This window comes from Vanessa atalanta, chromosome 25 (assembly GCF_905147765.1).
Source record: "Vanessa atalanta chromosome 25, ilVanAtal1.2, whole genome shotgun sequence".
Taxonomy (NCBI): Eukaryota; Metazoa; Arthropoda; class Insecta; order Lepidoptera; family Nymphalidae; genus Vanessa; species Vanessa atalanta.
The window spans coordinates 8,110,510-8,138,332 of record NC_061895.1 but is presented as its reverse complement, the minus strand read 5'-3'; the positions used below and the strand labels follow the sequence as shown (position 1 = coordinate 8,138,332).

The following is a 27,823-nucleotide window of genomic DNA, read 5'->3' as shown; positions in this document are numbered from 1 at the left end:
AAATAATTCTATTATATTTATTATCTATTAGTTATGCCATTTCTGTTATGGAACACTTATAAATATAATTTATATTATACTTAAAAATAACATTTTTAAACATATCACATTTTGAAAATTTGAAAATCGAATCGAAAACTAGTTAAAGCTTAACAATTTTTATAGAAAACCTTAAAATACTAAAAAATCTTATCACGAATAATTTTGAAAATACCTAATTCTTTGATTCAAGCTTTAAAATTGTAATTCATGTAGTACGCATGTGCAAAATATTAGTAAAAAATGGAGATTTTTTTTCATAACGTCCATCATTGTTTCGCGCGCTTTCGACCGCTGCTGTCAAAGTTGTCTCCGTTAACTTTTTAATTTTTGAAATTATTAGAAGTGGAAGGAGATGTTTCAAAAATTATAATGTTGGACAAATTATAGATAGCAAATAGTTTTAACCAATTAAACGTAAAGTGAACAATATTAATGTAATTAAAAAATATATTCATAGTTATCAATAGTATTAATATATAGATAAAATTTTATTTTAAATAATTAAAATAATTTTAAAACAAAATGGCTGCTGAAAAATTATTATGGTTAACGATGTTGTTGATTCGTCTGTGGCTTGGTGCTGGAGATCTTTGTTATGCACAGTAAGTATATTTTAATTTTATTGCTGAACAAATACCTATATCAAGTAAATTAAAAATTAAAAAAAAATCGATGGAGCTAAAATTAAAAAAAGCTCTTTTTATAACAAATGAACAATATTAATCTATTCTATGATAAAAAAAAATCTGTTTCAAACATATATTTTTTTTTATTTTTTGTCTGTAAATTATTCCACCAACAAGTACTATTAATGTTTGAAGGAGTTACGAGTATGTGATACTCAGTCATAAGATGTCCAAACATTTTAAATAATAATTAATTAACTGAGTTTCTAATATGATAGCCCTTAATTAAGTCGATTTAACATACTATACTATGCAATCGCTAAACTACTGGTATTGTACAAAGATTATACGTAACAAAAAAAAAATCAACATAATCATACTTATTTTGGATTTTCATTTAGATGATTTTGTTCCCATAAAAGATTGCTACGAAAAACATAAAACACATGACTCGCTCCACGACCTCAATCAAGTTGGTTAAAAGGAGCTATCCTTTTCATTCAAACGCGCCTACTTGACACGAATCTCCCATTTGAAACTTGACGACGAATAAGGCGAAATTTTTATTAAGAAGGTCTTTCATACTTAGACTATATTATTTTAATGACCTCCTTGTAGGTACTTGAACTGTGGGATTACTGCTCATCTTCTCGAACTTTGTTTCACTGCTGGGCAGTGAGTGTTTAGTTAAGAGAGATATGTACTTTACGTATTTGTTTTTTTTTTTAAATCTCACATAAATAAAATTGAAGACATTAATTTTAACTTTTTGAGTTAATATTTATATTTGCAAGTAACTAAAACAAATTTAATAATAATTTTGTCTGTCTGTCTGTTTTGATTGGTAGAATAATATTGTCGTCGAATTTCTTTAGAATGAGTTCGATAATTCGTGGTGGTACTCTGATTCATCGAAGGAAGTGTTTTTGCATACAATTAATGTCAACACAAAAATAATTGACCATTACGAAGAAGTAGAAATTAAAATAAATGCAGTTATTGATTTAAAAAAGGAATCCGTGATGGAAGCTCATTTATTATTATAAGCAATTCACCGTCATATCATAAACTCGTACCATTTATGTATACACGAATCGCATCAAATTGCATCGTTGTTCAAGTCTTGTCTTTGTCTTGTTATTTTTTTTTTTCGTCCGCCAACCAATGCCATAAAAAATAATAATATGTGTTACAATTACATCTAACACATATATCTTCGATTTAGATTAAAGTCCTTTAACCACTGAATCAGATACTTTTTAGAAAGTTTGTGCTTACAAATTATCTAACGATTGAATTTAGTGATTAATTAAAATCACTCAATTATTTATTTGATATTGCAAGTACAGTAGAACCTCGATTATCTGAACTAATTGAGACCGAGACGAATACGGATAATCGAAATGTACTTACGTACTTTGAACTCAAACAAAAACAACAGCTTTTCACATAAAACAGCACAGACTATTAAAATTTGACATACATATTAAAATATAAAACGTAATATAAAATTCAATTGCTATTTTTATATAATTTTTTTATAAAATCGTCAAATCTTATTAATTGACGAACGGCTGTAACGCGCCAACGATCGGATAATTAAAGGTTCGGATAAACTAAGTCAGCGTTGGAATAATTGAGGTTTTATTGTACTAGTTGCCGCGTTGCCTTTCTAAGTCATAATGTCATAAGCATTTCGAACAGATTACACATAGAATTTGGCCTCATAGTAACGACAACGACTTGGAAAATTTCCAAGTTATTTGGTTTTTAGGGCCGACGAATCTAGCTAAACAGAAATTGTCAGAAGATACACTTCTTTAGTTCAAAAACTTATCAACCATTATTGATACACAATCTTTATCAGTTTCTTCCAATTTATGTTTTGAGTTTGTAAAAGATTAAGGAATTCTTTTATTTCAAAACCAATAATCGATATAAATATTCGAATACCTACTTCTCATAAGTATAAAACATTAAATGTTTCTTTAGTATTAATAATACTAGTAAGTAAATATACGTTTATATGCATGTATATATGTAAATAAGATACATAATCATAAACTCTGTCAGCATTAAAAGTCTTGGATACGTAAGTTGTAGCTTGCAATTCAAGTCATGTTTAATCCTAATTAAAAACGTCAAAAAAGCGAACTTCTATGACCTTCATACCTAGAACAACGTTTAGTTTTATTAACCTAAATAATTCGTTTATCTTATTAATGAGGTATTTACCCACTCCTGGTCCATTAAAGTGTTAATACAATTCATACAGTTTACTAGAGTTGCAACTTAGAAAGGTAAATTTAAATTTTTTATCAGGTCAACACTGCTCGCCTTCCAAGATCTTCTACCTGATGACCCTCGCTTGTACGACAAAATGCGCCCTCCCAAGAAGGATGATCAACCCACCATCGTTAACTTCCACGTTACTGTCATGGGACTCGATTCCATTGACGAAAATTCTATGGTAAATAGTATTCAAATTCTACTACCTAATAATCAAGTCCTTAATTTAAAGTCTCATCCAATCGACCGATTGTATTGGCTCTCTGAATAGCCAGGCTTATACTTAAACCTATGTGAGATCTAGGATCCACAGACGCGCAGAAAAAATCTTGTAGAGGTAAAATGTTGAAAAATTTTGTATTTGATATTTACCTTAGGGTAAACCCCACAAAGTCCTGTCAGATTCATAAAAGTAACACAGAGAGTGTCTAGGTATTAAGTATATGCGTAACTTCATTCAAAATACATATGTAAATAAACATTATTATGTGTATCATTGGATTATACTGAAATCTTGTTTAAGTCAGAGATATACATGGGCATAATAAGCATTATCTGTGTCGTCTGCTCTCGTTGATGCACTTTTGTTTCAATTTAACTTTAAACTTATAGACTGGTTTCTAGCTCGTTTTTATTTTCAGACCTACGCTGCCGATATATTCTTTGCTCAAACCTGGAAAGACTTTCGACTTAGATTACCAGAGAACATGACCACTGAATACAGGTATATATTCTTAAAGCTAACATTAAAATGTAATAAATTTTAATCGTTTTTAAGTAGAAATAAAAACTCGTAAATGTCCCAATGCTTATCGGTTTTTCTTGTGGAGATGTTGAGCTTATTTTGACACGTTGTTCCAATGTGGGTTGGTTGACACACATTTAGTAAACACCATACAAACACCAGGTAGGTTTCCTCAGGATGTTTTCCTTCACTGAGCATTTGAATGATAAGAACCAATATATAAGCACCATTTATTTTCATTTGTATCAAAATTAGTAGTGCTGGACCAGTTCTGAACGCACGGTTTAGAGGTAGGCGGGGCTCGGCTCTCTTCTCAAGTAAAGATTGATAAAATTATAAGCATTTTTCAGACTCCTGGAAGTGGATTGGTTGAAACAAATGTGGCGACCAGACTCATTCTTCAAGAACGCGAAATCCGTCACCTTTCAAACGATGACAATACCCAACCACTACGTGTGGTTATACAAGGACAAAACCATCTTGTATATGGTGAAGTTGACCTTGAAATTGAGCTGTGCCATGAACTTCCTCATCTATCCTCATGACACGCAGGAGTGCAAGCTTCAAATGGAGAGCTGTAAGTTTTTAACAATTCTTTGCTCGCGAACAATATAGGTGAATACATTTATATTATTATTGTTGTGTATTGTTACTATTTAGAATTAGATACATTACAATTTAGAAGAATCAGAGAGTTTTAGAGTGATGTTTTGTGGGCTTGCGAAGTGACAATATTAAGTACATAATAAGGTAATCTAAAATGGTGGATTATGCTTAATTATTATATTTTACTCGAAAATTCGTAGGGCTTAAGTGCTTGAAAGCCGCAATCATCGGTTAACATGCACGCGTTCTCGGCTTGAAATTATATGTATAATTAATTATTTTTTCGTATTATATGTGTTGTACGTCTGTATTGTTGGTATTTGAACTTGCGTGAAGGTTTCTGACGTAATACCATCCACAAACAATAGAGAGTGTAGCGGATGTTTAAAAAACATAAAATAAAGAGGCATCGCTACTCACGACGAGTATTAAACAGTGAAAATAGTGTGTGTGTGTCATTCATACATAGTATAAACATAGTCAATATGATACAATTATATTTGATACAATTAGAATATTCAATACAAGTACTGAAAATTACGCTAGTCACGTCAATAGTTGAAATTTAGATCGGGTAAAATTGCAAATCGGAGCTAATTTAATTATACTATACAGTGGACCCCCGGTAAACCGACAAACGTTTTGCAGGGCAGTGTACTACTATCGAATTTGTCGGATTATGGAGTACCCTGCCTAAGAGTAAGACTTCCACTAGTACGGATTTTTTACAAAAGAGTAGTTACCTTGTAATCCGAAAAATTACATATCCAATGATGAGATTATATGTGTTATACTCTAAAGTATAAAGAAATGATAGCTATCATATCACATGTACTTAGTTAAATTCAAACTAAGCTATCGGAATCAAACAAAAAACGCGTCGAGTACAATATTGGTGGCGCACTGGTTGTAACCTGCTCAATCATGGATTATACAGGGTTATTGGTAATTCGACGCATTCCTGTTAGGAGGTAATAGGGGTGATTATTTGCGATAATTTTAACCCATATGCATAATTCAAAAGTGAACAATTTTTGTATTATCACGTTTTTTAGATTTTTTCAAAATAAGTCAAAAATGCAACTTCAAAAATTTATTTTAAAAAAAGTATCAATTCAATTCAAAAAAATCTATTTTTTCTTCTGATTTATAAAAACGAATAAACACTGGTTATTTGTCAATATTAAAACAATAAATAACGATCCAAATTTAAAAATGCGAGACGGAAAAAGATATTATTTCAATATTTTTTTTGATTTTTGCCACAAAAATGCCTTAAAAACAAAAAAATCGTTATGAAACTTGTCCTGCAGATTATTTTAAAAACATAACCGTTTTATCAGCTCTCCAAAAATGTATAACAACTAGGGACTTATTTCAAAACAACCGAAATAAAATGACCACAAACGACGGTGATGGAAATTCGTATTCGAACGTGAACGAATTCTGACTAAAGTTCGCTCTTTAAAATTCACACAAAATTAATTAAAAGCAATACCCAGTGGAAAAAATTAATATACAAATTTAAAATAAAAAACCGAACTGTTGAGTTCGGTATTTGTACCGAATTAGTCAAATTATTCCACATCATATTTAATGCGCTTTTTTTATTCTTATATTGGGGTCTTCCGCGGATGATACTCCTACCAGGCCACGGAATGGGTCCTACTCTACTGAAATTAGGAAAATGTGCAGTATATCTGTCTTGCTGGTATTTGATATTTTTTCTCGTAAAATGCGGTAGGCATGAATCTACAAAAAATAACTCTCCTTTCAGGGACCTCTTTGTGAATAATTTGCGCAGGAGTATAATGGTCAATGGTGGTGATGGAATCCTGCATTGTAAAAAATCATTGAAATAACACCTTTTTCCGTCTCGCATTTTTAAATTTGGACCGATAATTATTGTTTTAATATTGACAAATAACCAGTGTTTATTCGTTTTTATAAATCAGAAGAAAAAAATTGATTTTAATTGATACTTTTTTAAAATAAATTGTATACTAAAATACTCTCCGAAACGCGCCGCGTATTTAGTTATACATAATATGTTTTATGTATAAGAAAAATCAGACATCAGTATAGAGATAAGTGTATCGAGTGTCGTATATACTCGAAAAATATATATTTTTTTTATTTTTACCAATATTATGTGATCTCTCTATGACTGTATTTGATATGTAATTCATAACTGTAAATATAATTACAAATGATGTTGATTAGACATAAACAAATAAATAAATGTGAACAATTTTAGCTGTTTTTAGTCGTGCATTACAAAAGTAAACATCTTTTTAGTTTATATGTATAGATAACCAACCAAACTCTCAATTCTTAATTAGATAAAAAAATAACAATATAAAATGCAACCCCTTCATTTATTATCTATACACAAAACTTCAACCGAAAAAAAAAACAAACAAATTCACCCCTATACGACATCCAAACCTCGTTCTAATAATGAAGTACCTTGACACAGATAACTCGGAGCTGGGTCGCGAAACCACAGGAAACGCTGAGCGCATCAAAAGTTTCACAAAAGTAGCCTGAACGACGGCAACGATTAAATCGACTGTACTCGACTCACTCGAGTTAAGTAGAGATGTAGATATACTATTAAATGTGAAACTACGTCACTACTAATATAAACGCGTACGGTGTCTGTTGAATTGTTTATTATTTTATACAATAAATAGGACGAACTAATCGCCCATAAGAAAATCAAAATCAAAATATACTTTATTCAAGTAAGCTTTTACAAGCAATTTTGAATCGTCATTTAACAAACTATTTAACTCCACTCTTTTTCAATATCTAAAAATACAGTCATGTTAGTTAAATATAATTATATATGTATGTTATGTCTCCTGCCTGGAAATCAACAAGCATAACCTCTACGCTTTTTTATCATCAATATAATCTTGTATCGAATAATATGCCTTCTTTACCAATATACAATTCTTTACAAATAACCATTCCTTACATCACCAACGCGATGCCAACCTTAGAACTAAAGAAGTTTCATATGCATGTAATTACACTGGCTCACTTAAAACTGGAATACAACAATACTAAGCATTGCGGTTTGCCTGTAGATTATGTTATGACTGACGAACCTTAGACGAGCTTGCACAAAGTCCTACCACCAATATTTGATTATAATTTGTTAGTTAGTACCAAATATTTTTGCAAGCAGTTACGTTTATGGACCGGTGTTTTATTTATACTTGTTCTTGCAATAAAGGGGGATGAAAAAAGTTAAAATATTTACAAGTAATATTTCACAATATTTATACAATGGCTAAAACACGCGAATCTAAACCGAATATTACTGGTTCAATCTGGGTCACTAAAGAGCTTTCAGGTATTTCTGTGTTTTTAAATTTTTAGTTAGAGAAACTTAATTGGTCTGATATCATACTAATCTGACTTAAAGATGTCCTACATATATTGAATAAGGTGGCGGACTATGCCCGTCAGAGGCCAGGGCGGCAAAGCTGAATGAGGCTTTAAAAAAATGTAGTTTTACAAGTTTTTTATTCAATTACAATTACATTTGAAGGGGGATGCATTTGGGGGCCCCCCAAGACTGGAGGCCCAGGGTTATCTACCCCTTCTGGCCCCTGTTAGTCCGCCACTAATTGAATGTAGAAAAATATTACGCGGATGAAACTTGGGACAGTTTTCTTATAAAGCAATGTTCTTTTTGTGGGTTTCTTCTTCTTTTCTTTTTCTAGTTTGGTTAAAAGCTCGAAATTCATTCCACCGAATTTGATAGTGGATCATACGCAGACAGATAGAGAAACGACTTCGATATTATTGTACGAACAACATTTTGTATTGTAAATATAAATGTAACTAATAAACATTATTGAATTACAGCTTATAATACTTAGTGAGTTAGTTATACGTACATATTATTTTTATTGAACACAACAACTATGCATAATTGTTACACCAGTTTTGGTGGCGCATTAGCGATATAAGGAAGGTCAATATTTCGATCATCACCATTGTCTATGGGTGGTGGTGACCAGTTACCATCACAAAAACACACACATGAACATATCCTTACGATATTTCCTCTCCACGAGATTAATTGTAAATACGAATTAGGCACATCAAAATACAGTGACGTGTACCAGGGATAAAGCTTGACATTAACACATAACATCTTAGCTCAGATACTGGAAAAGATGATAGTCCCGATACTCAGACGGTACTTGTTACCCGGATGCAGCCCAAGACAATACGAATTCGTGCCACAACGCAGCACGGAGGTCGCCCTCTATAATCTAGTACACAATATTAAAGAGAACATTCTTAAAAAGAAGATATGTTTAATGGTGTCACTGGACATACAGGGTGCCTTCGATAATGCCTGGTAGCCGACAATAAAATGCCGCCTGAATGAAAACCAGTGCCCGCCTAATATAAATGGAACGATAACTAAAACACAGGAAGGCAAAAGTCAAGTATGCCGGCGAAACAACTACGATACTAACAACAAAGGATTACATCCAGGGGTCAATCAACGGACCCACGCTGTGATACATACTCTTGGATCCCCTGTTGAAGGGATAAGAACAAATGGACATACACTGCCAGGCCTTTGCGGACGACATCGTTCTCGTTATCTCGGAAAACACATCGGGATCGGAAAAAATAGAAGAAAAGGAAAATAGGGCACTCGAATATGTGGAGGGAGGAGGAGCCAATATAAACATAGTTGAAAATATCAAAATTTTAGGCTTAATAATAGATAATAAATCAACTTTCAATCCCCACATTAAATACATATGTAAAAAAACAACAAATTTATATAAACCATTGTCTAGGATTGCGAAGATTCAATAGCGGTTGAATGCCAAATCAATTAGAACTGCTTAAATCTTTCACGCTGCTAGCGTGTGGGCACCAACAGTGGAAAAGATATCAACGCAGAAATATCTGAATAACGTCCAGAGGGGGTTCGCCCAAAAAGTCTGCAAGGCATACCGGACAGTATCGCTAAATGCCGCGTTAACCCTCTCTGGATTACTCCCGGTGGATATGCGAATAAAAGAAGCAGCAGCTCTATACGAGGCCAAACGCGGGAAACCTCAAGAGGTACTAAAAGGACGAGAAGTAGAGGAAAGAGCGAACTACCTTGAGGCACCACACCCGACAGAAGTAGAAAAAATCGTCTTCTCACACTTTGGCGAAAAAGAAACGGGAGATGCTGATAGCGAGGAACTGAAGATCTTCACAGATGGTAGCAAAATTGAGGGACGGATAGGAGCAGCGCTGACGTCCTGGTACGGAGGTAAGGAAGTATCAGCGAGGAAATATGCACTGGCACCTTACTGCTCAATGTACCAGGCGGAACTGTACACGCTCTACCAAGCAACGATCCTCGCGGCCAAACAAGGGAAAAATCTGTGAGGATCATTAGTGACTCAAGATCAGCACTGCAAACGCTGGCAGATCAAACAACCACTAATAAGATCGCAGTGGTGATAAAAAGGAACATTAAAGACCTAGCGGCAAGCGGAGTAACAATAAGATTCTCCTGGGTTAAAGCCCATGCTGGAGTGTGGGGGAATGAGAGAGCGGACGAACTGGCAAAGGAGGCAGCATTGAAGATCAAAACGATAGCCAATTATGATATATGCCCCCGGTCATACATAAAATGGATCCTTAGACAAGAGACAATAAATGAATGGAACTAAATATATATAAATTCGGAAAAAGCAGAGGTGACGAAAATTTTCTTATCAAATATTGAAAAGGCGTATAAAGTTATCAGAAAATTAAAAATAACGCCCCATCTAACACAAATAATCAAAAAATCAAAATCAAAATATACTTTATTCAAGTAGGCTTTTACAAGCACTTTTGAATCGTCATTTAACAAACTATTTAAAGTAAAACACCACCGATTCGGAATGTAGATTCTACTGAGAAGAACCGGCAAGAAACTCAGTAGTTTTCTTAGATTTTCGCGATTATTACACATTGAAATAAAACTAGTTTTTTAACGGATTTTTCGTGACCACGAACACTGCAAAGTGCTCGAAACGTCGGGATGTTAAAATAAAATAATTAATATACGCGATTAAATCCGTTAAAAAACTAGTTTTATTTCAACTCAGTAGTTACTTTTTTTCAATATCTAAAAATACAGTCATATTAGTTAAATACAATTATATATGTATGTTATGTCCACTGCCTGGAAATCAACAAGCATTAACTCCACGCTTTTTTATCATCAATATACTCTTGTATCGAATAATATGCCTTCTTTACCAATCTATTTTTTACAATTGTCTTGAATCTATGAAACGGCAAAGTTAAAAATGTCTGCGGAATTTTATTATAGAAGCGGATACCTTGCCCCAAGAATGATTTATTGACTTTAATGACTGGATACGGTGGATATGGGTAATACCTCCACCGGTTAAAATGCAAGGACAACCCTGCTTCTGCGACATTGAAACTCCAGAATGCATAATACACCTATTAACAGAATGTCCAAAATGCCACGATATGACACAGAACGGCAAATAAACAGCATAAACTAAATTGTACAAACATCTAAAGTAAGAAAATATAAATCAAATAATCAAACAAGAGGATATTCTGGCTTCTTGCGCAAGAACAAGACGCTCAACAAGACATCTAAGCTCCCAACGCGTTATCGTCATCCCAGGTGGCCAAATTGCGCGTCCTTCTACAGATTATATAAAAAAATACACAAAATACATTGATTCATGACTTACATAATGTTGACTAATAACTTCATTTTTAAAATAACGATCGTGTATCAATGAATAAATTCTTTAATAAAAATATTATGGCATCAAATAAAATAATTGTTATATCGATATGAATTGTTGCCAGTACTAAATATGATCATGAAATATAGTTGAAAAATTGCAATCTGTACCCACTTCGGGCTTAATGAAGTTTTTGAGTGCAGCAACCTTATTAACCTAGCTGCAATGCACAAAGACAGACTCTTCAAGTTAACAAACCAAATAAAATTAAATAATCTCTTTAGTTATTCATTTCGTTTCGGTTTCAGCTTTATTTATTATACACTCAGTAAATTATGTCGGTTTAAGATTATTTCGTCACAAAATTTCAGAGTTATGCATTAGTTTTTACTTTGTGTATTTAATTTCATTTAAATTTAGTACAATTTATTCGGCTTTCTATTAGCTTCAAAAGCGCTTTAGTGGTTTTTAAGTATTAATATACAGACGTAAAACTGTCTTTAGACATTGAACTTGTTTTGAAAATTAAAATTCTTGCTTATATTTTTCATAAATGTATACCTGGATTATGGTAGTACACACATGTTAACGATCCATATAACGATAATAACTGGTATTTTACGCTCAAAAGTGTAAGATCTCGTTATGTGCCCTATATTTTCTTAAGGGTGCAGCCACATCGGTCCCGAAATTATTATATTTTATCGCAAACTTTAGGAATAAGGTTATCTTGATCAGTCTATTTAAAAAAACGAAATATTTTTTATTATTGTATGAAAACAATAACTATAAAATATGAGATTGAAAACAAACCCGCTGAGTCTCTTTCGCTGATTCTTCTCAGATCCGAGGTGTTTGTATCATAAACGGTGATAGATTTTTGACTATCAATAAGCAAGTGTATCGCTTCTGTATTGGATAAAGATTTTTGACATTGACTTTGACAAAACAAACTAATGAAGTTATTAAGTTTTCCTGTTGTTTTTTTTTTCGCTTGCGTTAGCTTTGGTTGACACACGTGTTAGTGAGATATCTGTGTTTTTACAATAACTTTGTGTGATTCTTTCATTAATTTTCAGTGCAAATAGTTCGATTTTATGGTTTTTGGGTTTTACTAACATAATTCGGTTACGGTTATGGGCTAACAGAGAGTCAACTTCTATTATGCCTTCAAATTAAATTAAGCCTGTAATCTCGACCGCACCGATCAATCTCCATCGTGTCTTCTCCATCGCACGTGACATTGGCGAAATAATCTGTGCCCTCTTGGCATAAATAAAAGCCAAAATTAAAAAAAAAAAAAAAAATTTTCTTGTTTAAGAATACTCAGTAACGACCTGCAGTTTGGTAGTTGGGAATGTTATACTCCTGTACCATGGCAAACATCTATAGTCAGCCAGGGTGAGAGTAGGTCTCTCCAACTATTTTCAAAAGTATTTTCTTCTTAATTTAGTGTTCCTGCTAGACCGCCTGTAGATATATTCTACCGCCAAGCAACTATACTTACTCGTAATATTTAGTATTGTTGTGTATTAATTTAAGGTATGAGGGAATCAGTATAAATATACAAGAGGCATAACATCTAAATTCGCAAGGTCAGTTAGGACTTCTAACGGTATATTTTTGACCAATTACCATCACGTGACCTATTTGCCGATCCACCTAATTACGTAATAAAAAAAGAAGCCCATAGCGATATCTTGAAGAGAGGAAATCTTTTTAAAGTGGGGCAAATTAAAAATTAAACTACCGCGATTATTGCTAGAAGTTCGAAAGTTTTTTAATAATAAAATTATATTGAATATAAAAATATCGCGTAAATGATAAGGCTGAATTATTCAATTATAATTTGATTTAATTTACTTTGACATGAGGTATTAATTTAAGTTGCATTAATAGACATTGTTTTGCGCCTGCGTAAAATTAATAGAAAAAACGTATATTTGCAAAAAATCTACATTTTTTTTTTTTATATAAATTTTAATAGTTCGACTTTCAATTTATAGCCAACGATCCGAAAATTTTATGTTTATCTCTCTTGTGGTTTCGAGTAATAAAAAAGCTATATTTACAAAAATATAGATTCTAGCTAGAGCTAGATTCGTTAAATGGAACATTAGTCTCATTTCCCTCGAGATGTGGATTGCATACAAATTTAACGGCTTATCATAAAATCGTTGTATTTCCAATATTGTGTATAATTGTTAAAAAACCGGGCAAGTGCGATTGGGAATTGCGTACTGAGGGTTCCTTACCACCAGAGAGATAGTCGCATTGATGTAACAACGAATTCACCTTTATTTTCAACAGTTTACTTCCTATACTAGTGCTACAAGTAATCCTTATTGCCAAATTTCATAATACTAGGTCAACGGCAATTATCCTTTAGTTTTTGATTCCCTTTGCGAATGTATGGGAAATGTGGCCATACCTTTCGTTTGCTAGACTTAGAGGTTTGATTTTTTCACAATTCCAAGGAACCGCAGACCTCTTAATATTTGGTATTAATTTCAATACGTATTATACCTGATATATATATTCCTGATAAAACGGGTCTTGGCAGACACACAGACCGACAGACGGACAAACGGACAACGAAGTGATCATATAATGGTTCCTTTTTCGTTTAGAAGTAGGTAAACTTATATAACGAAATATAAACTATTTTATTATAAACTTTTTTATAAACTTAAAAAGATTTCCTTAATAATAAATCTTGACATACTATTGCTTTTCACGGAAATGATGTTCATTCATTAGAAACAACAGGATTCATGAGTAGCCTTGAAAGACTACTCACGTACCGTACTTTCCAGGTCAACCAGAATAAGGATTTTAATACTACCATTATACAATCTAATCGTTTTTAAGTTTACACACAGGAAATGGTCCTCGTATAATTGCTTCACTTTTCACTTTGATTAATATTCATTTTCGATGTACTTAAAGAGAACAAAGGCGTTTAAGTTTAAACGTGTGTCGGTGGCGTTATTCGAGAGCCATTGAATACTTAACGAGCTATCGAGAGGAACTTTAAGACCCCTGAGCTGTCACGCAGATTAAGTCACTAATCACTGTGTTCTATTTTTATCTGACTACGTTGAAACAAAAGGAGGTTATGGTTTTAGTGAATGTTAGTTCATCTGTTCCCGTATAGCTCCATATTTATTAATCATATTGTTACACATGAAGTGTCTGTAGCTTCCACTTAGGGTGCCGCGTTATGTGATATCATATTCAATCCAGTATGATATGCATTATGAAAATAGCTGAAAATTGGCGAATGTTTTTGGTGTCAAATAGGTGGATTTCTTAAATAAATATAAATGTATATATAAATATTTATTTTGTAGATACTATATGGATATGTATGTATACGTTTTTTTGTTATGTAGTTTTATATAAGTATGTGCATATATTGTTATATATTGTTAATTAATTTTAATTACCGTCTCCATGGTTTTTCTGTTTAACCTAAAGGTTGACTGACAGAGAATGCCTTCAGGCATTAAGTCCGCCTTTTGTCCCATTAACTTTATGGTGGTCAATAAAGCATTTAAATAAATAAAATATGTACATATTTTACACATAATGTATTGATATTTGCCAACTTTAATCATATTTTGATGATCCTTTGGATTTGATAGCTTATACTTAAAGGATTACGGAGGAAGGTACCCTTTAAATTAAGAAAATCAACCCAAAAGGGTAATTTTTGTTGCTTATAATTTAATTTCAACTCGGTAGTACTTAAATCAGATTATTTCAGATCTGGAATTCACCCAATAAGATTAGCAAACAAGGAGACTTAACACTTTAAGAATTAGCTTTGAAAAAAATCAAACCAATAAACTCTCATCTAATAATTTCTTCGTTATGTTAAATCAAAATAATTTAATGTGATTCTATTACAAGCGGAGAAGCGTTTTACGTTTGTTTTTACTGTTTAAATTTTGGTAGTTGTTCGAGCGACTTTTATCGATTCATTTGGTTATATATAAGGAGATATATCGGTAGCTTACCGTGTGGTTGATCGAGTTTCAATATTGAAAGCTTCACTTTATTATGGATTATGTGTCCAAGAGATTTTCTCTTTGCGTTAGCAAAAAATAAATTAATTATGCAACTTTTTACAACGTTGGAAACTAAATTTTCATCCTAATGGCGCAATATTGATTGATAAACTGGTCACGAAGTTCTGCTTTATATGATATTGAAAATATCAGAAAGTGTCCTTAGCCTTGTATAGGGATTAGAACCGTTGCTGCTGAACTGTCTCCGGTCAGGTCTGCCGCTATATTTGATTTTTTGTTTCTGTTTGGAACTTTTTTTATGCTCATTTAATCCAATAGGAATCAATGTATGAATTGTTATGAAATTTGTTAATTTTTAGACTCGTGATGGTCCATTGGTTAAAAGACCAGCAAGCACCACTGAATTCATATGCTCAATATGTGTTTATAATTCATCCTGTGTTTGGCGATGAAGGAAAATATGGTGAGGAAACTTGCATATCTGCCACGGCTATCCAACAACCCGTATTAAAGCAGCTTGGTAGAGTAAGCTCCAAACCTTCTCCTCAAAAGGGAAATAAGGAATTTGACCAGAAGTGGACCATTCGAAAAATAAACTTACGTAAAATAAATACCTAAATCTAAACAGTATAAAATGTAAAGAAAAACAAAATAAAACGTGAAATAAATAATCCAATGAATAGGATATAACCAAAGTAAGAGAAGACTTCCGTTTCCCCGACCCGGTAGTTAATAGACTACAGTGTAAACCACTAAAACTAACTCTATACAAAACCAGAGAGTAGTTCCCGGTCTGTAATGTTGTCACTTGTTAGTGAAGTACCAATTAGCTTAGTAGGTACTTAAAAAGACCTCAATTAGAACTAAAAGCACTCTGCGTAGTATGTTTCAGCTTATTAGTGTTAGAGTTAAAGACTGCATAAAAATAATGTTATAAAACGTAGCTCTTTTTTTGGTATTGCAAACTATTTTTCATGATTTAATGTCAGATTCGTAAAAGTATCAACATTATACAAGCGCGTTACAGTGTATGGTATGTTTAAACTACGAATCAACCTTTTTTTAATGGAGTTTAAAAGGAATTCGTATCAATTTCAATCAAGCGGAAAGCTTGCTTTGGGATTGAGGACGACGTTAGTCAAAAGGATCAGGGATCATACCTGCGGGTATACCGTTGACCTATAAAGGATTTAAGAGGTCTTCTCTTAGTAACGTCGTGAAGTTTTGAAATATGATGCTAACTGCCATAACATTTTCCCGTTGAACCGCAATTCGAATTAGCTGGGCAGTGGGGTACCTAACACACAAACAGTGCAGACAAAAATGCACTAGGTGTTTCAACTGCAAACGGTATAGAAATATAATTCACCATTCGTTAATAAATATTAACTTTGATTAATCGCACAATTAAAATAAGAGCAAAAACTGTAAAAAAAATATAAAATAATTTCTCTCAAAATATTGCAACAATGAGCGCTCGATCACCAAACATTTGTAAGCACTCAGGGGGTAAAGTTTGTTGAGTGATACGAAAAAATTGATTCGTCGAGTAGCACCTTAAATGTAGGGCAAGTGTTCTCGTCTCCGCTTGTGATGTCAGCTCTTTTTATCTGAAGATCTTTGGAGAGCTGTGATCGAGTCGGTGTGGAGAAGGTCCATAAATAGGTAAAGCCCACTTGAAGTTTATTTTTGAGTTCTACTTGTTATTTGTTTGGAGATCGTTAAGTGATGCCGGATTTTGGGACGTGGTACACTCGTGATGTACATTAACGAAGCCTAATGGATTTTTCGGTACCTACCTTGTAAAATTTTACTTACTTTTATGTTAACTACTCTTCAAAATTAAATATTTCGAAAACTGAGTGTAAAGAATATTATATGAATTGGCATGATTAGGACGTTATTTTTTTGTTCTTATTTCCATTATGTTTATATAAGTAACACTAAAGCTCACCTATAGCTGCAAAATAGAAATGGTTGGCAAAACGAGGAACTAAGGAAATTGAACCGTTCGTTTCTTATTTATATACCAATAGCTCACGATTATGTCTGAATTATAATTAAAAAAAAAAACTAAGTAAATATAACTAATATGCTGTTTTACTCATAATTTAGGTTTTTTTTCTACTTTTATGTAAACGTTTCCAAAGTATAAAAATAGAAAAAAAATCAAAGTATCGGATGCATGTATAAAACCTTTTTGAAAATTTAACAAGCTTTAATTCTAATTTAAGACACACGTACGTAACGTGTGCTCAAATCTTGATGAATTAGAATTTTCACTTGGTTTAAATTAATTTATTCCAGAAGATTTTTTTTATTATATTTTGTAACATCTTGTATTAATTATAATATAATACCTTGTCTGAACCTAGAAGACATTCATTTTTTTCTTTTTCCAGTGTCTCATACAACAGATGACCTCATATTCCAATGGGATCCAGAAGTACCGTTGGTGGTCGATGAAAACATCGAATTACCCCAACTGGAACTCGTTCAGAACAGAACTGCTGATTGCACTCAAGTTTATTCAACTGGTAAGTTGAAAAGGATAAATACTTATATTAGCAACTTAAATAATTAAATACAAAAAATTAAAAGAATACGTGAACCATAACTTAAGACTGTGGACTCGAATCAAATATCTCTAAGTTTATATTATGTAAGTAATATTATTTATTTATTAGGTTACCAACAAAGTACACACAATCACATGAAAATAAGCAGTTGACGAAATAAAGATTTTTTTGATTTGACCGTTAAATATACATTGGATGTTTAGGAATATAGCACATAAATGTACATATGTCATTATATTTCTTTTTTATATATTTAGCTGGTTGTTAAATTATCCCTCGCCTTATAATGACAAAGTATGGGATTCCATATTAATCAAACCAAAATATTAGGCAACGTGAATCAAAAGTTACTAACTACAAAGGCTGAGCTTACAATTAAATAATTTACTGGTAACTTAATTAGGTTCGTTTAGGCCCGTGAATTAATGGTCCTTTGGGCTTAATGACGTCCTAATTCAAGAGTCTTCTTCAGAAGACTTGTGAGGCGTTTATATTTATAATCCCTGTGTTAGAATGTTTTCAGCTCGGTGCAGGCCTCTTTAGGTCGGTGCTCTCCACTCAACATACCTTATAATGGTATGTCGTTGTAGTTGAATGAGGGGTAGGGGCATTAGAGAACAAGTACCGTAAAGGTTTCAATTGACAATTACTCTTAGTGATTTTGACTATCACTCTAGCAGACTACCAGTATTTGGAAATAATCTCTTTTTATTGTAATATATTGTAGCATGCATCTTTGTTGATAGAATACGTATCTCAATCGTGACATTTTGATGTATGTAGCCTTTAAATTTTATAGCAATAATAGATAAAAATGCGTAGACTTAGTATTTGTTGATTTTCAGGCAGTAATTAAAATAATGCAAAAGGTTCGATTCTTCTCGGTAGAATGTATTTTCCGAAACGGGATAGCTTTCAATTCAATACTGTAACACGACGATTCAAAATTGGTTTTATGAGTCTACTTGTATAAAGAATAGTTTGATTTCGATTTTTTTGAATTTGTCACATTCTTGGAATCTTACGCTCTGCGGTGAGTTTGACATTTATTTTTACAGAAAATTTTTACTGATCACCTCGAGATCTTATTCTTGAAAAAAGCAAGGACATGTAACTGGTTGTACTAGTGTTATACAGTCGTCTAATTGTGCAGCAGCCATGAACTACAAGCAAAACCAGGTTATCACATAGATAAACCTTATAATTTTCGAGAATCACAAGATTAAGAGTAATCCACGAGGATTATGATTTTAATAACAGTCCGTAATTGTTATTTTTCTATTGTCTTCGGGTTTTTCGTTTTATTTGGGATTTTGTGAGGTTACCCTTGTCCCAAATTATTCGTAATATGTACAGTTTGTTGATATAAGCCGGTTACAATCAGGGCTGGATTATCCATGAGGCAGTGTAACCAACTGCTTAGGGTCCTCGCATTGTCTAAGTCGTAACATAGGCTAAGGGTTGTTCAGGATAATGGAATATTTCACTAAAAACTATAAATTGTTACGAATACAATTTGTGGTGGATAAAATATACATGCGCTCTCTGGGGTTTCATGGCTAATCCGGTCCTGGTCACAATATCAAACACTATGTTTTTAAATAGAAGTTTTTTTACAAGCGTTTATTGAAGTTCAATTGTTAATGTGTGTGGGTCAAAACTCGCAAATTGATTTCTGTTAGCCAAACACCGTTGAAAGAGGAAACATAAGTTTAGTTTGTTTATTTCGATTAGAAAAAGGCCGTAATTTTAGAACCTTCAAATTTATAATATAGAACATTCTATCGTTAATTTATATTCCGAAATGTAGATATAAATTAGATGATTACTATTTTACGAGACAATGCATATCGACACTTTTACACAGATCAATATATTACAATCCAACTTGTACCGACCGAACTGCAAAAAGATAGTTGCGTCTGCCAGGAAAACGGCAGTTGCCTATTCCAGTAGAATATGAAACGATTACGTTTCGATTCAGTTACGCCTTTGTTTAAATAAATCCATAATAAATTCGTGCATTTATTGTAAAACACACCTAAAAACAAGTACATTTTTTTTCTGATAATAATTACTTTTATAATACAATAAGTAGCCTAAATGCTTAATAATTTCTTCCAGGCAACCTTAGGATTAGAATTTACAATGAAAGACCTGGGCAGACATATAATTTGACTTCATAATCTTATATTCTGTAAGATGCCTTATGTGTTACATTATAAGATTTAAAATTAAATGGCAAAGTTGAAGATCTGCCGATATTTTTATTGCAGGCGGAATGTTTTCGCTTTACGGATTAAGAAATTGGAATTTAAATGTGTATTGTGTAAGGAAACGCTATTTATCTATTCTTAAATATTTGAATTGTATTTTTTACAGGTAATTTCACGTGCCTTGAAGTCATATTTAAGCTGAAGCGACGTCTGGGCTATCACTTGTTCAACACTTATATACCGACCTGCCTGATCGTAATTATGTCCGTAAGTTTATTTATGATTAAAATAGACCTAAAAAAATATAACATTTATATAATAATCTTGGTGGTAAGGCTTTGTTCAAGCCCGTCTGGGTAGGTACCACTCACTGATCAGAAATTCTACCGCCAAACAGCAATTATTGTTGATTTCCGGTTTGAAGGGTGAGTGAGCCAGTGTAACTACAGGAACAATGGACAAAACATCTTAGTTCCCAAGGTTGGCGGCACATTGGCGATGTAAGGAATGGTTAATATTTCTTACAGTGTCATTGTCTATGGACGGTGGAGACCACTTCCCATACTCGTCCGCCAACATATACTATAAAAAAATTATATTATGTGACAAAAATGAAAAAAAGTACGCATATAGCATATTTAATGCTCACCTACTTATACTGTACTGCTTTTATATTTGTTTGTTTTAACCTAATCTCAGGCATTACCTTCAGGATTAATAGATAATTTTTGAGTTTTATAGTTACTATTTAATAACTTTACTCGACGAATAGCAAAATAGTCGCTAAGCGTTAATAAAATTACGAAATGTAGTAACCAAAATGGTTTTGATATATTCTCCCACCGATAATCTAAAACCATTCAAGTGATATCACATGTATGCATATAATAAAATTGGAATGTATGTTTGTACTATTAAAATAACCCATTTTTACTAAATGCATATGTATGTTAACACGGTACATATACCAAAATAACATTTTTTAGAATTTTTGTCTGTCTGTCTGTTTGTTCCGGCTTATCTCTGGAACGGATGAAGCGATTTCGACGGGACTTTCACTGGCAGATAGCGGGTGTAATAAGGAGTAACTTAGGCTATTATTTTAGAATTATATATAGAATAAAATAAAATCACGCTACAATATCCAAATAACTTAAATTCAAACAACGCGCACAAAGTCGCGGGCAAAGAATATATCAAGAGGCATAAAACAGAGTCATATGTTATTAAGTGCAATCTCGTGGTCTCTTCGATCAAGATAACATTGAAGATTTGATAGCGGTTTTCCACTTAAACTAACCACAATTGCACATATGCAATAAAGTGTAATTACGTACAGCGCAGTGGCGTATGATATTATTTAAATTTAATATACGCTATTTGTTACAAAACACGTTTTAGTTAGAAATAAAACATCATCTACATTGTAACATGCTTTACATTAGCAGCCTGAAAATTTCCCACTGCTGGGCCTCCTCTCCCTTTGAGGACAAGGTTCTGAGCATATTCCACCACGCTGCTCCAATGCGGGTTGGTGGAATACACATATAGCAGAATTTCGTTGAAATTAGATTTCATCACGATGTTTTCCTTCATTGCCGAGCACGAGATGAATTATAAACAGAAATTAAGCACATGAAAATTCAGTGGTGCCTGCCTGGTGTTTGAACCCAAAATCATCGGCCAAGATACACTAACCTAACCACTGGGCCATCTCGGCTCTAACATGGCTGTAACATGTTAATAGTAGTGTATCAAAAAGAAATTTGAAAATTTAATTAATTATATGACGGCGACTGCGATAGATCAGCGGCACGCCCGTCATGGGTAGGAGCTTCTGGTACAGGTTTCATGGCGTAGGTCTCAGGCAATTAACCACAAAGATACAGTATGATAGTTCTTGTATTTACCTAAATCAACAATCACAAATTATAAAGTAGGTATATTATAACTACCAGAGTTGCGCGAACCAACGATTCCGTTTGAAGGTCCGAACTGTATCTCTCTCTATGATAAAATTTAGCCTTCGACTCGACGCTTTCAAAAGAATTAAAAATGTGACAATTGTCCATTCAAACGATTTCGATCACGTGACTCATTACGTCACGGCGTTCATCCCCCATAGATACAACAACAACAAAATCACCTGAGTTACTAATTATTCGTAATCAACGACATATACATTAAACGTAATAGGGTTGTAGTTGTTCTTTGATTGTCAAAATTTGGAAAGACATCAGACGTGCAGTAGACGTGTTCTATTGTGTTAAATTTGATATGCAACATTGACAATAACTAATATAAAACTTATTGGATATATGTATCAAAATAGCGTATCACCGTAAATCGGTTGTCAACACTTCACCTAGACCTAAGTGAAGTCTTACAGAATCACACTGCAGGATTTTTTCATTCAACTATCGTTTATGTTTTTACGAAATAAATTACATTATCAAGTTAATTTTGGATAGCGTAATTACTATTATTTCTGGCTAATAATCAGTCATCATTAGGGATAATATTAGTTAAAGTATCACTTCAGTCGTCTGATTTATTTAGTCTTTTTTTTATTAATATAGTCACATCATCATTGTTTATATTATAATTAAATTTATATCGGTTTTTTAATCGTTTATCTGTACATAGATATTCTGACTTTTTAATATATTGTATTGTATTTATATATATTGTAGTCTGCCAGTGATAGTTGTTATCATTAAATGAAGCGTTGCTTGGTAGAAATTGCTGGAATTTTATATCTTTGCATAATAAATATACAAGGTTATATATAAATATACAATACTTCTAGCTTTATGACTGCAGATCTCGAGGTCCTGGATTCAAACCCCATTTCGGGACGATAAAAAGTTATTGAGGTTTCCAATCGAAAAAAATTCAGTCATTTATATTCCGAAGTCTGGAAATTGGAAGTGTGTTAGAGTTAACACACTTTTTACGTGGTTAAGCAAGTAAAACCGTTGGTCCTGCGCCTGAAATTTATCCGGTCGTGTTAAATATGCCGTATGATTAAAAGAGTGAGGGAATCGACTTATCATACACTTTTGCACTATTATATGTCCTGCGTAATTATAATAATAATAATAATTTATTTAAGCATCATATTGCATTAACAAGATGTGAACGATAATAACTGCGATGGTGTAAAACTGTGGTGCAGTTATTAACGCCCGCGGACAAGGTGACGTTCCTCTATTTTTAAACCATTTAAATTGCACAATTTTGTATTGTATTTGTTTTGTGTTGGCTGGTCTCCCTTGAGATTGGGTTCGGGCAGGACGACAACATACTTTTAACAATTGATAGGTCAGACAACTGAATTTGTCCAACTACTGACTTCTAAAGTTAATAATTCTTTTCATGCTAGTGGGTATCATTCTGGATAAAACCGGATGCCGCACCAGCGCGTGTGACACTCGGCGTGACGTCTCTCCTAACTCTCTCGACGCAACACGCCAAGTCACAAGCGCAGCTTCCACCCGTGTCGTATCTGAAAGCTGTGGACGCCTTCATGTCTGTGTGCACTGTGTATGTATTACGCTCTCTTGTTTTTCCTTTGTGTGACCTTATCAATGGGAATGGGATCCAGATGAGATTGGCAAAGTTGTTAATTATAAATATAGAAAGAAGCTTTAAGTACCTATGTATTATTTACCTTTCTTGTTTTTACCACATTGTTACCTACTCCATAAGTAGCGCATGGTAAATTACCAAATATTGGTATGTTACTAAGAACGGGTGAACGATGACTTAATTTATCTGTGCTGTTGCACAACCAATCGATTTTTATATTCATTCTTCATTTACTTTGTAGTAGGGCTGAGTAAAAGAATAGATGTCGACCTGGGTAAGTAACAGACCACGTATATTTTATTCTACTGCCAAACAATACTGCAGTGCCTTGGATTACTGTGTTCTAGTTTGAAGGGTAAGCCAGTCTATTTACAGGCACAATGGACTCCATTATGGTTTCTATTAGATAAGTGGTACCTTCATATATTACAAGTATGTTATTTTTTTACATATTTATAGCAATCTTATACGTTACCAGTTGTGCGCCCCGACTGTTCAATTCATACAATGTTACGTCTTCTTCTTAAGCTTGAAATTTCCAAGAATTTTTTTCTTAGTGAGCGCCTAGGTTTGAAAGGAGTCACTATGCCATATTTTACGTCAATTGTATATAATTTTTTAAAAATCTTATGATAAGTCAGTCCCTGGTATTTGCACCAATACATATATATTGTTATAACTTGAAATGATAATATGGTACTTTATACGTTACTTCTTCAAAACTTTCAGTTTCGTATTCATGGCGCTAATGGAGTACTGCCTTGTCAACATTATTCTGGATGACAGAGCCGCAAAGCCAAAGGTAATTTTTTTTTTATATTTGCTAATGTATAAGAAATAAAATATTAATTCGTCTGTCTGTAATTTCTAAATAACTGTGATTTTTAGTTACTAAATATATTTTAAATTAATATAGCTATTTGCAAGTTAGCAAAACCAAAACGAACTTTATTTTAATGTTTCTCTCTTGTGTCCGGCGTAATTTTCGAATGTCCGACCACCTCGTGTTACCTCAATATCAAAAAATCAAATACAGCGCGATGTTTAAGGATTTTTTAAATCGCACAACCACTCCACGGCTTTTATCGATTGTTTCCGAACCAATACGACTTGAAACCTTCAAGAAAGAAACCTACTCATTTCACCTGAGATACTCGGCTTGGCGAATTTCCATGGGCTATGGTAGTAAAGTTCCGCATCAGTTAGCCCACCAAAAAAATTATCCCAATACCTAAAAATGTACGTACATTCATTTCAAGTATAATACAAAATCAACGCGGGTAACACCGCAGAACACGCTTAGTTTATATACAAAATGGCAAAATAACAATAGAAAATTTTCCATTTAAAATCTATGTCAAGGAATGAATAAAAAGATTTCAGTAGGACGCCCCGTGAATCTATCACTACAGATTTTATAGAGATTATGTTGTCAGTATATTTGGATCATCGATAGCGATGTATAATTTAAATACTATTTAAAATTTCAAATACGCATTGTATATAAATATTCGTCGTCGAGTTTGCTTTGAAAGTATTGCATTATTAATGCTAAATGTAAATCTATATACATATTTTGTACTAAAAAGCTCAAGAGATCATATAAGTTCGATTTGAATATGATGACGCCTTCCCTTGTTGTAAGCAGCACGTGCAACGGCCGACAGTTGATTCACAGATAATATACATGCCAACTAGGGACACTCTCGTGTCAGCGTTCGACCGGTGCACATATCAATCGTGACTGCAAATGCCTATCAATACTAATATTACGAATGCGAAAAAAACCCAGTCTGTTAACTCTTCATTTGAAGTTACCTTTTTTTAATTTCTTCCCTCTCAATGGGGTAAAATTTCGCGCGGGTAAATCAGCATACCGCTTCAATAATTCAAATATGATAGATACTAACCAATAAATTAATTTCAATGACAATATATTCCTAACAAAGATAACAGCCAATTCGATAAATTAAATATAGATAATATTCCCAAGAAATTGTTCTATTTTTTTAAATATATAAATAAGGTTTTTTCATAGAATTTATTTACTAGTATTATGTAAAAAAACAATAACTTTGTTACTGCGCTCACATAAACACAAGATCTGATAAATATATTAATGTTCATAGCTAATGAAGTAAATATTTTTAGGAACCAGCAGAAGCCGCCAAAGCACGTATGAGGGCCATCAGCATCGACCGCTTCTCGCGCGTCTTCTTCCCCCTTCTCTTCGCGGTCCTCAACCTGACTTACTGGATCCAGTTCGCACAATACATCTGATTGTCTTAAATGACACTATGTGTCCTTTACTCCGAACTTTCCGTAGTTATCTGCTAAAGCGGAAATTATTCGTGAAGATTCGGCTGTACATTCTCGGTTTTATTAACTATCGAGTGTTTTTGTTACGTTAAAACATTAACGTGGCTAATGGCCTCTTAGTACACTGTTATTACAATTAATATTCTAGAGAAGCGAGCGGGTAACACGAGTTTAAAGGTAATTTACGATATACAATTCAGTAAACACTTCTCAATTTTATACTTGTGGATTTTCCTGATTCATAGTTACCTACTTGTCTTATTTGAAGGATATTCCAAAATTTACCAGTAACTTCACGTGATTTGATATAATCATAATGCTGGTTTAGTGTGCGCCCAGTAGAAGAGAGGTCAATAAAGAGTCGTTAAGTATTTTTTATTATGCACCAAACTTTCTCTTATCCAAACTAGGAGTAAACTCCAAACCTTTTTCTGAACATGAGAGGGGTATCACTAGTAGACCATTTTGCTTTACTATTATAAGTATAGAATCTAGGCTAGGTTAATTACCAATCAAATCTAATATGTGATGAACACAATATCTAGATAAATCATATTCTTGATTGATGAATGACTTAATGAATGAACGAATGTGAATGATATTACAATTAAATGATGATATAGTGTATATTCAATAAGTGCTAGAATAGTTTGGTTATAAGTTACTGTATTCTTCGTGTCTATGCGTGTCTTTTTCTTTAATGTTACTTATTTATATACTATTATTATTCTTTACTTTTTATTCCAACTACAAGAGGAAAAAAGTAAAATAAACAACATTTGACAGCAAATCGACGCGATATCATCATTGGTCGAGAGATTGATTAATTTATGATATTATCTATGGGTTTGCGAAAAAATGGCGTTTTGAACACGACGAAACTGTTATCGGAATTTTGGAAGTAAAATTGAAAATGGAAATATGTAGTTAAGTGTAATAGTGTTGTATTATAAATAAAGATATATTAATCATAAAATCTTAGTAGTGCACAATACAGCTGAGTTATTAGCAAATGCCATGAAATACGTAAATCTAAGGTTTGTTTATATTTTTTCCTACTTCCATTGGAATAGGCAATATTTCCGATACATTCTTTTGTGACGGTGTTTTTTCTCTTGTATGTGTAATAATGTATTAATTAAATAGAATAAGACGCAAAAAATCATGCGCTTCCACATTCTGACACTTATATTCTGTAGTTATATGTATCACCGAGAATGTACAGCCAGCATAGTGTCCGTACATTTAAGAGTAACAATCGAATAAATAATAATTAAAACATCTTGCTTTATTAAAATAATAGTCTTGTGTATTTCAGATTTAGAATTATACGGCTTTACCATTACGAATACCACACAAATGTTGCTTTAAGAGGTGACAAGTTAAACGATGATCTGTCTTCTCCCTGCAAATGTCAAATCAATGGTGACAGAAAGAGACACTCAGATTATGAAATAAAAGGCAGATGGAGCGTGCGGTACAAAAGCGAATAGTTCTTTCGGTAGTACTTTTTGTTAATACGTCAAAAGTGCTATTATTGGCTATTACACTTTAATGTACCGCGTCCGTCTTGCCGTCTCTGCCTGCCGTTTCTTCTCGCTGGAGGCTGCTTCCCGAAAGGGTGGTAGTATTCTTCATTCTTCTTCTTCAATGCTTCATTGTGAAGTTCAATTGAAATCAATTTTATTCAAGTAGAATAAAATTGATTTGATTTGGTTTATAAGCTGAGAATACAAAATGAATGTTGAGCTAAACCTTCTAAGCAACATTTATAATTAAAGCTGATCATTTTTACTGAATGTGCACTGAAGTTGATAGTTGTTGATACGCTTCTAATCTAGAAAGTTGATACGCTTCTAATCTACACGATCACTAAATGTAATTAAGTCCAATCCAGTCCAGTAGTAAACAACAGTTTCAAAAGTCAGACTCTAGTCTATAAACTCTATAACAAAAGATTTTCGGTCCGATTTTGGATAAAAATATAACCATTTTTCAAAATTGGTTTGGAACGAAGC

The 27,823-nt window shown here is 33.0% G+C and overlaps 1 protein-coding gene across 1 annotated transcript; it reads left to right on the top strand.

Annotated features, from left to right (window-relative positions):
• Window positions 1-373: 373 nt before the first annotated feature.
• On the top strand, window positions 374-25,895 carry LOC125073716 (glycine receptor subunit alpha-2-like). Its single transcript, XM_047684702.1, has 9 exons — window positions 374-644; window positions 2,991-3,138; window positions 3,599-3,681; window positions 4,053-4,279; window positions 17,503-17,637; window positions 20,062-20,162; window positions 23,281-23,441; window positions 24,216-24,288; window positions 25,638-25,895. Exons 1-9 carry the CDS (start codon window positions 565-567, stop codon window positions 25,764-25,766), a joined length of 1,137 nt encoding a protein of 378 aa, XP_047540658.1. The 5' UTR covers window positions 374-564; the 3' UTR covers window positions 25,767-25,895.
• The last annotated feature ends 1,928 nt before the right edge of the window (window positions 25,896-27,823 follow it).

Bases quoted from the DNA above. Each gene is read 5' to 3' on its own strand.
- LOC125073716 (XM_047684702.1), top strand. From the start codon at position 565: ATGGCTGCTGAAAAATTATTATGGTTAACGATGTTGTTGATTCGTCTG. The intron at 3,139-3,598 runs GTAAATAGTATT...TTTTATTTTCAG, and splicing joins CCATTGACGAAAATTCTATG to ACCTACGCTGCCGATATATT. The intron at 17,638-20,061 runs GTAAGTTGAAAA...TATTTTTTACAG, and splicing joins CACTCAAGTTTATTCAACTG to GTAATTTCACGTGCCTTGAA.